The sequence below is a fragment of the Neovison vison genome, chromosome 1 (assembly GCF_020171115.1).
Source record: "Neovison vison isolate M4711 chromosome 1, ASM_NN_V1, whole genome shotgun sequence".
Taxonomy (NCBI): Eukaryota; Metazoa; Chordata; class Mammalia; order Carnivora; family Mustelidae; genus Neogale; species Neogale vison.
Genome location: NC_058091.1, coordinates 129,915,055 through 129,928,603, shown reverse-complemented (window position 1 = coordinate 129,928,603; position 13,549 = coordinate 129,915,055). Strand labels below are relative to the sequence as shown.

Sequence of the window (13,549 nt, the reverse complement as noted above, 5' to 3'; positions counted from 1 at the left end):
TGTTGGATGGCTGAAGTTGGCTATATTTAGCAAGCTTTTCTACATATGGAGAAAAGACCAGAGGAAGTAGGAAGCTGGCACTAACCTTTAGGGCTTTAGGGGTCCAAGTCACCTATCATATGCTCATTAAGTGTCTCCTGCCCTGGCGATTTGTTTACTAGCTACTGTTAGATTACTTATGAGGCTCACACCACAGAACAAGGCAACTCTACTCTAAACATGCTCTTGCTTTCACTGCTTTATAAAACCATGTCATTTCTATGTAAGATCTGCAATCAGACTATATTTATGGAGTCACTGTTCCTCTCAGTATTATAAGTGAGTCTCCATAGGTCTTCTGTATATGCAATGGCTTTTGTTCGATAGGATCCTGGGCAAGAAAGGATGTGGACAAATTGTCTTAAGAGAAGGGATGCCCAGGAAGAGGAACTTTTACACTTTGGGGATGTAGGTATGAAAGAGAGGGCTGATTTTGCTGTACACAATATCTTTGACCTGAAATTGTGTGAGTTTATCCATCATGGCTTTTATGCTGTGAGAGGAAGCAGCGCTGGCCTGGGAGATCCCACTGGGTTTAGCTTCCATGAAGCTTTGTGGCTATGGTTAGGACACATTCATTTCCTCTCTGTCTCAAGTTGTTCCCAACAAGGAGGCAATTGGATGAAAGCCCTGAAGTTCTGTCTGTCTAGGACATTTCCCAATTTTATAACAGGTCCCCAGTTTGCCCCGAGCCTATGGACAAGGAGTGGCAGAATACTGATCCCTCTCCATGTGCCTGCAAATGCCAGGCTTGTGGAGAAATAGATGGTCATGTGACACCCATGACCACAATAGATACCATAAGGCAGACTGTCAGAAACTGATCCTTGGCCTCACAGAGCAACTGATCCTTGGCCTCACAGACTTGCCCCAGGAACCTCACCCCGGGCGTCCCTCTCCTCCATTTGTAGCTGCCCAGCCACTGTGAATTCTGATTAGCTACCCTTGCCTCAGACCTGTAAACAGACGGCCAGGAAATGCTAGTGTGGCCTGTCATGCCCATCCCTGACAGAGAAGGTGTAGGGTAGGGGGACACCCCTGGGAACTTGCTCTCTGTTGGTTGGGGAAACACAACTGGCAATACCAGACAGTTGCTGGGAGGAGGCAGAAAGACAGGGCCTGTTGTTTTGAGCTCTTGAAGACCTCCTCTTTTATGACTCTGTCTTTGAGAATTACTTAGCAAGCATGTCTGGACCTGCAGCCGTAACAATGGCAGGAAGGAAGTCGGGTCACATCCCAAGCACTAGACGAGCACGTAGCCTCATTCTTAGACCTTTGGAGATTCAGAGTGTTTCCACTCCTATGGATAGACCAGGGAAAACAATGCACTTTTCTCTAATTTTGGAAGTAAGTAAGAGTAAGGACCAAGAGTTGTGACTGAGCAAGGGGGGAGAAAAAAGATAAGAAAGAAACAGAAGGACTGATGAGCTTGAGAGATCTCATATACAATTTGGTTAGAAAGCTAGACGACAATCCAATCAGCACTAGCAGTCACACAGAAGATACAAGTAGAAGGATAATTCAATGCTGTCTTCAAAACTGATGAGTCAGCTAAATGTTGTGCAGATGAGTGTCCACTGTGCAAACAAAGTCCATCATTTCCTCTAAAAAAAAACCCCTCTAATTATACCTTTGACATTACCACGGGCGGTGTAAGTTTCCTGCAATGCTGACAGACCAGGTTAATGTATAATAATGCGAAGACAGTGAGTAACATGTGCAAGGAAGGGGCATCAGGTCTTCAGGTTGAAGTAGTTTAAGCCAGCTTACTGACCAGCCATCGATCCCACAATCAAACAATCGGTAACTTGGAACCTGTATCCTCAGCTAGTCTGAGGTGATATCTTTGGTCTGGGGCATCCTAGACACCTAGGAAAATACTGAACTAAGCATGACTATAACCCCAGAAAGATGTAAGAATATAGGGAAGAGTAAATGCCACTGTAACCATGTTAAAGACATAAATGTAAACCCCTATCACAGACATTTTGAAAGATACTGTAGTTTAACAAAAAGGGTAGTAAGTGGAATAATCATTGTGATAATTTTTATCTGCTTTGACTGCTTTTAAAGATTTTAAAGCATTTAAAAAATCTGGTGTTTTAGGTTAAATGCTCAAGACAATTCTATTAATAAAGGTGTGACCAATGTATGTATGCCTGTAATAAAATTAATTTATTTGATTTACAAAATTTTGACTTAATTGTGCAAGTCGTATTTAATTGTTTAAGGGGATTTTATAATATACTACAGGAAAATTAAACTCAGCACTAAAATATATGGAGGACCCTTGAATAGGAAAGATCTCAGCTATGGGACAAGATTCTAACAGCTAACAGGCAGAGGGAACGCTGATCACTCTGTTCTGGATTTTCTCACTGGGGCTGGCACAGTTCCCACCTGGCCATAAGGGGATATGTCAGGCTTCGAATAAGGGAGCCCCTTGGCAGCGTTCTTCAATTGTAAATTGTGCTTGGAAGCAGCATTTTCTGGGCTGAGGATCTTTTCTTTCTTTTGCCCGCCACTGGGTTGGTCACCACTCCCTTCTGTCCTGAAGGCAGAGAGGAGTGGAGGGAAGTGGTACAGAATTTCAAGAAGGGACGCACAATGATGCCTTCTTGGATCCCGTGAGGAGGCTGGCAGATGTGACTCGCACATTGCCCACTGCGCATGAGTAATCCATCGGCTGCACCCAGACCGGCGGTCAAAGTTGTTTCTGGTAGACCCCAGAGTCCCTCTTCCAAAGCTCACTGGGCTCTCTAGGGCCCCAGGATAGAGCTGCTGCATCAGGACACTGGGATATCACTTTTACAAGGCATCCCAGAAAGGACTGAACATCGACTCACACGGCACACGGTTCCTGCGTGGGTCACCCTCTTCTTTGCATTAAAATGCCAGTCCTGTTGTTTGGGGTTTGGAGGGGAGCATCTGTCCCCCCGGCAGCCCAGTATGTGTGAGCAGCACTGCTCCTATGTTGTGCCTTCCAGCTTGCTCTTACGTTGCAGGGGCCTCTGCCAGCTGGGGGCTCCCTCTTCACCAGGGGCCTGGCACCTGATGGCCTCTGCCAGGTTCACCAACTGCACAGTTTGGGGCCGGAAAGGGGCTCTTTCACCTGCACTTTCCTTGGCCTGGAGAAAACAAGCTGCTTTGGTCCCCCGTGCTCCCCCTCCTGTAGTCCAGTGTCTGAAGCCTTGCCCTGGACCTCACACTGTGGCAGCTTCGGGAATATATTGTCTGTGTTGTCGTTTGCACAGAAAGAGTGGCAGAGCTGGACAACGGTCCTCTCCCATCTCTACCTCTTCAAAGATTCTACTCCAAAACGTGAGCAAAGCTGCTTCTCATGAATTTGCTTGAGGATGGAAAGAAGAGTGAACAGCACCTAGGAAGACATTTCCTGCCTGCACCAAAGAGCCTCTTGGACTCACTCTTCACTGCCCCCACCCCCCTTAGGTCCCGAGCCCCTAAGGGACTTAGCATCTCTTTTAAAAAGTGCTTGGGAATATGGGCTATGGTATGTGCTGTGAATTGTGTCAGACTGATGAATCACAGACATGCACCCCGGAAACAAATAATACATTGTATGTTCATTAAAAAAATACTTGGGAGAATTCACAGTGCCTTGGAGGGCTGGCTGAAAGGACCTTACAGAAGCCATAAGGAGGAACTCAGTGGCTTGGTGACCAGAGCTCACCTACAAGATTAGTTCTCCTCCAGCTCCTCTTCACTTTCAACTTTTTCCTTGTGCTATCTTTAAGCTTGCATCGCAATGTTGACACTCATATATATATATATATATACATATATATATATTCATATAAATATCTATTTAAAAATAATTTCCCCATCTTTAAAAGTCTGCACCTCAATGTTTACAGTCATATTTTTATATATTTAATAAATATACATTAAAAATGATAGTAATTTTATGGTATATAGTTACTATCATGATTAATATCAACTTTCTGATTTTATGTTTGAGCAAAAAGACCTCGCGATGCTCCCGGCAGCTTACTGTTTCATCTTTTTTTTTTTTTTAATTTCTTTTTAGCATAACAGTATTCATTGTTTTTGCTCCACACCCAGTGCTCCATGCAATCCGTGCCCTCTATAATACCCACCACCTCGTACCCCAACCTCCTACCCCCCGCCCCTTCAAACCCCTCAGATTTTTTTTCAGAGTCCATAGTCTCTCATGGTTCACCTCCCCTTCCAATTTCCCTCAATTCCCTTCTCCTCTCCATCTCCCCTTGTCCTCCATGCTATTTGTTATGCTCCACAAATAAGTGAAACCATTTGATAATTGACTCTCTCTGCTTGACTTATTTCACTCAGCATAATCTCTTCCAGTCCTATCCATGTTGCTACAAAAGTTGGGTATTCATCCTTTCTGATGCAAGCATAATACTCCATAGTGTATATGGACCACATCTTCCTTATCCATTCGTCCGTTGAAGGGCATCTTGGTTCTTTCCACAGTTTGGCGACTGTGGCCATTGCTGCTATAAACACTGGGGTACAGATGGCCCTTCTTTTCACTACATCTGTATCTTTGGGGTTAAAACCCAGTAGTGCAATGGCAGGGTTATAGGGAAGTTCTATTTTTAATTTCTTGAGGAATCTCCACACTGTTTTCCAGTGTGGCTGCACCAACTGTTTCATCTTGCGTGCCCATTTATCCCTTTGAAGTGGCATCATTGTCTCCCCGCCTATTTGTCTGCTTTTCTCTAATTGTACAGTATTTATATCCCTATTAATCCAGGAAAATAAAGGAAGAGAGAAATTGCTTTCTGTGTGTAATATTTTAAAGTACTGTTAAATGACTATGTGGGGGGTGCTATTTTCCATTATTATGATATATTTTTTGATAGTGTTGCTTCTTTTGTGTTGTTTTATGCTCCATTTATTTCACAATTACTAGACTTTGAGGAAAGCAGGTCCCCCTCCCTCCCCGCCGCCTTTCCTTCCAGGGCAGTTTTAAAATAACTTTCTTACCAACATTTTTTCAACATGCTTTGCTCTTCAGCCAGGTCATTTGTGGTTTACCCTTATTTTGGAGGAGTTGTTGCCAGCATTGCTTTGCATTTTTAAGGTCTGATTAATTGTCCTGTTTGACTATCTTGACGGATTACTCAGAGGCACGTGACCTGATTCTGACTTTGTAATTAAAGATTTTTTTTTGGAGGTCAGATAGAGTGCCTGCCCTGCTGCAAACTTCAGCACACGTGCAAAACCTATTTGGGCAGATAGGGACCAGGCTGCCTGCCTTCAGGGAGAGAACAGCAGGTGTTAAGTGTGAAGCATGGTGACCAGAGACCATGGTCTCCTGACCCTGGAACCTCCCAGGTGGCTGACCCTTAGGAACCACCCACTGCCCTCAACTTACTGTTGGAGATAGAGCTCCCTCTCCACTCCCCTCCCCTCCCAACTCACCAGCTTCTCCACCCTGAAAATTGCTCTCGGATGTGGGGGAAATAAGGTTTCCCTATAAAATAAGTAAGCCAACCTCACGGCGGGACAGAGGGGCTCCATCTGAAAAAATATGCTGTTCTTGCTGGTAAGAGAAAGAACTTTCATTTGCTTTTTAAAAAGATTTGATAGATGTCATTTCCAAACATCTTGCAATGAAAGTGAACTTGGTACATGGGTCCCTGATGGATACTTGGGAAGAGCCAAACAGACCCAGCTCTGAGTGCTGCAGAGAGGGGAGGCTGGAGGAATCGAATCAGAAAGCAAATCGCTCTCTTCCTCCTCTTCCTCTTTCCTCCCTCCACCCTTCCTCTTCCTGCTTCTGCTAGGGTAGGGTTTTCACTTCCTCACCCCAAGACTTAGTTTTTGAGCGATCTCTTCTCCCTATCCCTACCCTGTGCTTCTGGGATCAGATGGCATGGGTTGCTCCCTACTGGAATTCCATAATGTAGCTCTGAGTCCCTGGGCATGGAGTCAGACACTTAGGGCTGTCTCATGGCTCAGTCTATGTTGGTAAGATAGTTAAGGTGTACGTGCTTCAGTTTCCATATCTGGAACATGGAGATAAATATCCTATGCACCTCATAGGACTATTTGTAAGGATTGAATGAGACCTTATTAAATGAAGGGACATTATTAATTATAAAATGTCATGTAGCAGCCGGAGATTATTATGGAAATGATGATGTTCTCAAAGGTATCTTATGAATTCCTTCACTCATGGTGGTTTTGGTATCAAGATTACGTGGCCACACAGCTTCTGTATGGCTAAAATCATCCAGAAGACACAGAACTAGAGCCTCTGAGGTGGGGAACAGCTTGAGAGATTCTTTCCTACCCTTGACCAGGGAGCAGGAACGTTTTTCTACAAAAAGCCAAATAGTTCATATTTCAGGATCTGTGGTCATATAGTCACTATCACCCTACTTATAGGAGAAACAGATGAGCGTGTTCATGTTCCAATAAAATTGTATGGACACAGAAATTGACATTTCATGTAATTTCATATGTCACATATATTCTTCTTCTTTTGAATCTTGTAACCACCTAAATGTGTAAAAACCATTCTTAGCTCACAGGCCATCTAAAAGCAGGCAACATGTGGAATTTGGCCTGTGGGCTTCATTTACCAGTGCCTGTCCTAGACTACTTCTAGGAACCACTGAAATGGCCAGGTAGACTGTCAGAGATATCAAAGGGGAGACACTAAATCATTTAGGTATATGTCATAGGTTTTTTACTTTTTATGACCTTCTTCTTGGCCTGGCTGATGTCAAAACATGTGAAAGCATATCAAATGCTTTAATGACAATACTAAGTTCACACTTAATGTTCTTGCCAAAAAATACAACCTAGATCTCTGCTTGCCAACGCTTATTAAAAAACCCAAAACAGCAAACAACAACGGCAACAATATGAGTCATGGCAGGCTGCCTGGAGCACATGTGTCTCATCCAGTCCTATAGGCAGTCTAACTTTCCCTTGAGCAATCCAGACCTGCAATTGTACCATTCGTGGAAGCTTCCACTGGGGCCATTTGCAAAAGCGATCCTGAGTTGTGTTTTAGTGATGAATCCTTGCTCCTTGTTTCCATGAGAAACAGTGGATGGGAGTCACATTGCTCCAGGTAGAAATTCCTCTCAGAGTTCATCCCAGTATCAGGAAAGGCTAGACTTCTTAAAAATGGATTTTATTTTGCAAGTGATGTAATTTCCTTGTTTGATATGGTTTCAAGGAAGGTCATAATCAAATACACCTCTATTGACTAGAAAATGTCTTGCAAGTCATTAGCAGCAAAGAATTATGTACTAAGTAAGTACTAAGCACTTTTCATACAATCCTTTTACTTAATCCTCCCATGGCCCTGAGAGGTAGGTAAAATTATTATCTCTATTGTAGTGGGATAAAGGAGGGCTCCCGAAGATATCCATGTCCTAATTCCCAGAATCTGCTGATGTCATCTTACACAGCAAAAGAGAATTTGTAGATGAGATTAATTTAAGGAGCTTGAGATGGGGAGATTATCCTAATCTCTGTGTTCCCCTCAGAGAGAGAGGTGGAGAGAGATTTGGCATAGAAGAAAGCAATATGAGAACAAGATGTTGAGGCAAGATGCTGGCCTTTTGGCTTTGAAGATGGAGGAAGGGTCGTCCATGAGCCAAGGAATATAGTTGTAGAAGCCAGAAAAGTCCAGGAAAGAGATTCTCCCCTAGAGTTTCCAAGGGAGTGTGGCCCTTCATGAAGTGAAGTTGACTTTGGATTTCTGACCTCTGGGACACTAAAAGAATACATGTGTGTCATTTTAAGCCACCAAGTGGTAACTACTAGTACATCACAGGAAACTGATATGCCCACTTTGCAATCAAGGAGAGGAGACAGAGAATATTGCCCAATGGCTGGAATGAGGTTTGCTGAGCTCAGACCCACGGATCTTACTCCTCACACTGCCTCATCTGTTGTATGTTTCCTGATGTCTCCAGGATATCCAACCTGTTTTCTCACAACCTGTTTCATCCTCCAAACCTGTGGACTTTTGTAATCCATCTCGTGAGCTGGTGTGATAGAGACAGAATATAAATAAATACACTGGTGGACATTTGTGGCATGGGAATGCATGAAGTCCCTGGACTTTTGCTAGCCCTGGGGATTGTCTTATGATCTAATAAAAGGATGCTTTGGTTCCCCCTTCTGTCAGTCTTTACTGTGGCATTAACAGATGGACAGAGCAGGACTTCTGCTTTCTCAGAAAATTGTGCTCACTTCCTGGTCAGTGTTCAGAGCCCAGCAACTTTCTGTGAGTTTCTTTCTATTTCCTCAAGGATTTTTGTATTATTTAGAACAGTGTCTGGCCTAAGAGCTGCCCCTCCCACTAAAATTATTAAATGAAACAAAAAGGAAAAAATGAAGCACTAAACCTAGAAAACAGTAAATCCTCTATTTTTGTCAGGTGACGCCCCCACATCTCTGTGCATGTTGAGATTCTAGAAGCCCCTGACACACATTGAGGAGATCTGAACACCAGGGTTGGATAGAGGGTCTAAACACACGGCCTTTGTTCTGTGTTATCAGCGTGAAAGTCTAGGGAGCAGGGGTGGGGGGGGTGTCCTGCTGTGAATCCAGCAGCTACAGGGAGGACCATCTCCATCTGGGGAAGGGTATGAGATTATTCAGTCTCTGATGGCTCAGTGGCTTTCAGGAGATGAGCCAGGACCCACCTTTTGGAGAAAATTCAGGGCACTGCTTTCTTTCTTCTCTGCTGACACCAGAGTATACCAAAGATTTCCTCTGATATTGAGGCTTTCGATAGGATACTAGTTTGACCTGTCATACTTCTTTCCTGGATTATTACTATTTTTAAAAGATTTTATTTATTTATTTGACACAGAGAGAGAGAGAGAGAGAGCAAGCACATGTGTGCATGAGCACAAACAGGAGGGAGGGGCAGAGGGAGAGGGAAAAGCAGGCTCCCTGGTGAGCAGAGAGCCAGACATGGGGCTTGATCCCAGGACACTGGGATCATGACCTGAGCTGAAGGCTTAACTGACTGAGCCACACAGGGCACCCCCTCGATTATTGATTCTATAGGCTACAAACCTTGGCTGTGGTCTTGAATAACTTTCAAGCTAATATTCAAACTTCCATCTATTCCCTGAGGGAATCTTTCCAAATGTAATCTCCTCATTGCCAAGGGGACGCAGCCCAACCTTGTGTCGTATTGTATTAGGGTTCTCCAGAGAAACAGAACCAGTGGAAATATATACTAGAAAAAATATATATAGTCAAAGAGATTTATCATAAGATACTGGCTCATGTGGTTATGGAGGCTGAGAAGCCCTGTGGTCTGCTATTTGCAAACTGGAAGTCCAGGAAGGCTGGCCGTGTGTCTGAAGATCCCAGGGCGAGCCTGAAAGCCAGGAGTGCTCCAAGCAGGAGGTCAAAGTCCCAGCTTACAGTCAGGCTGACGGAGAGTGAACCTTCCTTCCTCCACCTTTTTGTTCTCTTCAGGCCCTCAACAGATTGGATGGTGACCACCCTCACTGGGGAGGGTGATCTGCTTTCACGCAGGTCAGTGATTTCAGCGCTAATGGTTAGAAACACTCTCACAGTCATACCCAGAAAGTGTTTAACCAGTTCTCTGGGCCTCCTGTGGCCCAATCAATGTGACACATAAAATTCACCATCACACCTGGGCTCTCCCCACACTTCCTACTTTACCTCTTGTCTCTCCCTTGTGTTCCAGCCCTACTGCAGCCACCTGAACTCTATGCCTGGTCACCTCTCCCTGCTGTTAACATGCCATTCTCTGTGCCAAGTTATCCTTCCCATGCCCCACTTCCATCCACCTGCCTTTTAACGAAACTCCAGACAGCAGGAGATTAAAACACAAGCTCCAGAGTCAGCCGGGCCTGGGATCAAGTCATTTCGATTCCGCAGATATTTACTTCCTGCCTCCTCTGTGCTCCCCGGAAACAATTCTGCCCAATTACCTGTGTGACCTTGGAAGAGTTCCCTGGCATCTCTAACTCTGATTTAGACATCCGTAAAGTAGTAATCCATAGGAAGTCCTGAACACCTGTAAACCTCCCACGGACATAAGGTGTTATAATTACCATTTTTGTCATTCTTCGAGGTTGAGGTCAAGCTTGATGTCCCTTCCCTTGGCGTGTTTAGACCCCCAAACTCACCCTTTCCAACTACCATGACCCCTGGTGCATGACACATGCCTCTATCCCTCTAAACTCAGAGCATTTACCCTGTTGTTGAATGGTCTGATCCTCCCCACTACTCTTCAGTGAGAGCTGTGTTTCCTCCATCCCTTTCCTCTGAGTGCCCGGAGCAGGGCTTGTTGACATTTGGTGACTAGAGCAGCTACAGGGAGGGAGGAGTTATCCCCAGAGGCCGGTGATAAGCTTTGTTCTCCTGATGCATCCGCTTCTCTGGTCTTTCTTGGCAGTGACTTGAAAGGCTGTGCCAGGCTTGGCGGCAGGCTGCAGGCTGGTCTGGGGGAGGGACCAGCCATGGCAACCTTTTATGGGAGGATGAATTGGAAAAACAAATCCCAAGCAGTCCATTCATCTCAACTCTTGCTTCTCATGCTGCACCTACAATGCGTGGATGCCAGCAGAAAGCGTCCCATCCCCATGGAAGAGCGAGAGTAATGAGATCAGAACCTAGAGCATTTCGCCATTCATTGGCTGGTACATCAGAAAAAAGGTTTTTGTGCATTTCAACGTTCAGTGTTCCTTCTTTTTCAAAGAGTGAAATCAAGTCGGACAAATGGCCCCGGAGACCAGCCTGACCATCCCAACCGCTCCACGGCAACCCCCTGGGTAGCAGCTGCCCGGTCAGCTATCTGGTCCAAGGCAACACCTCCTCTGCTCCCCAGCTTACCATGAGGCCAATTTAAATACTGAAAGAGCATCACTTTTCCAGCTCCTTCCGTCCAAACTGCATTTTGCTTCCTGTCTACCTCGAAGTGTCATATTTCACACTGGCACGCTTTTCCATGAGGCTGTCCCTCTCATCCTCATTCAAGATGCGATCTGATGCTGAACTCACTTTCCTGAACTCAGGCCCCCCTTGTGGACAGAAGCATGCTCCTGTCCCCACCAAACTGATACGTTGAAGTCTTACCCGTTAGTACCTTAGAATATGATTTTATTTGAACATAGGGTCTTTCAAGAGGTGATTAAGGTTAAATAATGTCCTGTGGGTGAGCCCTAATCCAGTAGAACTGGAGTTCTTATAAGAAGAGGAGATTAGGACCCAGCCAGGCACAGAGGACAGACTGTGTGAGGACACAGGGAGAAGACAGCTCCCTACAAGCCAAGGAGAGAGGCCTCAGGAGACACCAACCCTGCCAACACCTCGATCTTGGACTTCAAACCTCCAGAACTGTGATAAAATAAATATCTGCTGTTTAAGACTTCAGTCCGTGGTACTCTGCTCTAACAGCCTTTGTAGACCAATATGTAATCCAAAGTGTTGGTTCAAATACCTACAGCTGCTGTTTGCTGAATTCTACTCATTAGCTTGCACGGTTTATTGGTAAAGATGTTGGCCCCATTGGGGTAATAACCATGGCGTATGCTCTTTGGTTATATCTGGCCCTAGAAAAAACCTTGGCATTGAGTATGTGCTGAATTTGTGAGCAGTGACACTGAGGAGGGTCACTGGAAGGCAGGAATCTTCTCTTTTGACATACGAGATAATTTCACTCAGTTTGCAAACTCAATAACCTGGAAGGTAGTTGGAGTGTACATTTTGGGGTGAAGGTGACTAATAGAAGCATCTTTTCTTAATTTTGAGCTAAGGGGGTTTCATGATCTTGTAGACTCCTTGGTCATTTTGGGCTCTGCCATTTTAGTGAATTGGTCTATTTAGACTCAATGCCTTTGTCTTGTCCTCTTTGTGGCTCTTTCAGGCTCATTCCCACTCCCCACCCTGCATTCCTCCTTCTCCCAAGGGCTCTCGATGGCCTTGCAGATCCACTGCAAGTGGAGAAAGCCTTTGGGTCCTGGTTCTCTCACCCCTTCCCAATCCTAACTCAACACTACAACAGCCCTCATCTGAGGGCCTCCATTTCCCCGTAAACACAAAATAGCACATTTTGAAAGACCTTACCACAACTCTGGTAGAGCACTTCCAGGTTCCCATTCCGGCAGACCGTGTGTGGGGGCCAGGCCTTGCTGCCGCTGCTGGGAGATATCAGAGTCCAGACGAAGACGGCCACCGTGAGACCCTTCATGGCCAGGCCCTGCATGTGACCTACTGGAAAATAACGGGCCCCAAACAAGGGGCCTCTGGGCTCTTCCTCTCCTCTGCTACAGGGGTAAATGTTCGGTTTCACTTCTCCTATTTTACGCTCCTGAGGAACCACTGTGAGATGCAAAAGGCAGTTCACTGAGGCCCTTGAATACTGTTCCCCCAGGACCTTTGACCCTTGAATCAGCAGGGTGAGAATGGCCCATGTCATTCTGGATGTTGACTCTCTGCTTTCACAGGGAGGAGCCAGCAAGTGATGCATGACCTTATGCTGTGGGCCCCCTCCAAACAGCCTCCTTAGAGCCCCCCACCCCTGGATGGAGTAATAGACTCAGGAAAGCAAAAGCCACAGGTCACCGTGTGGTTTTCATCAACAGCCCTCCAATGTCTCCGTAAGCTCCTGATGTGGGCTGTAGACCTGGCTGGAGCCAGCAGGCAGCACTTGCCATTTTGAAGGCGGCAGAGTCATATCTGGGATCTGGAATGAGGCTTTTGCCCTGTTGGCATTTTCTCTCATCTGGCTCTAGCCCCACTCTCAGGATTAGGGTTTCAGCAGCGAATTGTGTGGCTGTGAGGACAGAGCTTGTTCTGGGAGCAGCAGATGCGGTCTCTGGAGATGAAGTGGAGGGGATGTCCCTGAGAGGTGAGCTGTGTTCTATTTCCGGCTTGGCTTGTCCAACGGTGGGGAAGGATGGGGAAGTGAGAGCCTCCCTTTTAAGAAGATGTGTGTGTGTGAGGGCATTAACTGTGTTGGTCATTGGCAGGATTATTAACGTCACATCCCAGTTTCTTTCCAAAGCTTAGAGTCTATCCCCCTATTCCACGACCTCTGCTGATCTGCTCAGCCCTGGTTTCCCACCTCTACTCCACTCCACCTTAGCTTGAGAGAACCAGGGTCAGGGCCACGGCCAGCAGATTGGAGGAGCAACAGAGCATGCCATTTCCCCCCAAGAGGAAAAGCACTTCTCTGAGCTCACTGGGTAAATTGACTGTTTCTGCTGATAGGTAACTTTAGTTACCTCAGACTTTTTTCGAAGTAAGTGGAATTTAATTACCAGTGAAAACAAATACACTGACTTAATTGATGAATACTTAGGATTTCTTGGGAAACATGTCAGAGCAGTCATTTGGGGAAGGCAAAGGTCTGGGTTGGTGGTTCTTCTCTTCCTCCTCCTCCTCCTCCTCCTCCTTCTTCTTTTTAGGCACTCCCCTACAAATAATTTAGTGATGCTGGCTTTCACGTGATTCCCAAAATGTGGTCCCCAGACAACAGCAACAA

The 13,549-nt window shown here is 45.6% G+C and overlaps 1 protein-coding gene across 1 annotated transcript in view; it reads right to left on the bottom strand.

Moving 5' to 3' along the window:
- The window catches only part of LY86 (lymphocyte antigen 86), a 58,094-nt gene extending 45,788 nt beyond the window's left edge, over nucleotides 1-12,306 (bottom strand). The window contains exon 1 of the mRNA XM_044238469.1: nucleotides 12,130-12,306. Coding sequence (XP_044094404.1) covers nucleotides 12,130-12,268 — 139 coding nt within the window. The 5' untranslated portion in view covers nucleotides 12,269-12,306. The remainder of the gene's footprint in view (nucleotides 1-12,129) is intronic.
- Nucleotides 12,307-13,549: the final 1,243 nt, after the last annotated feature.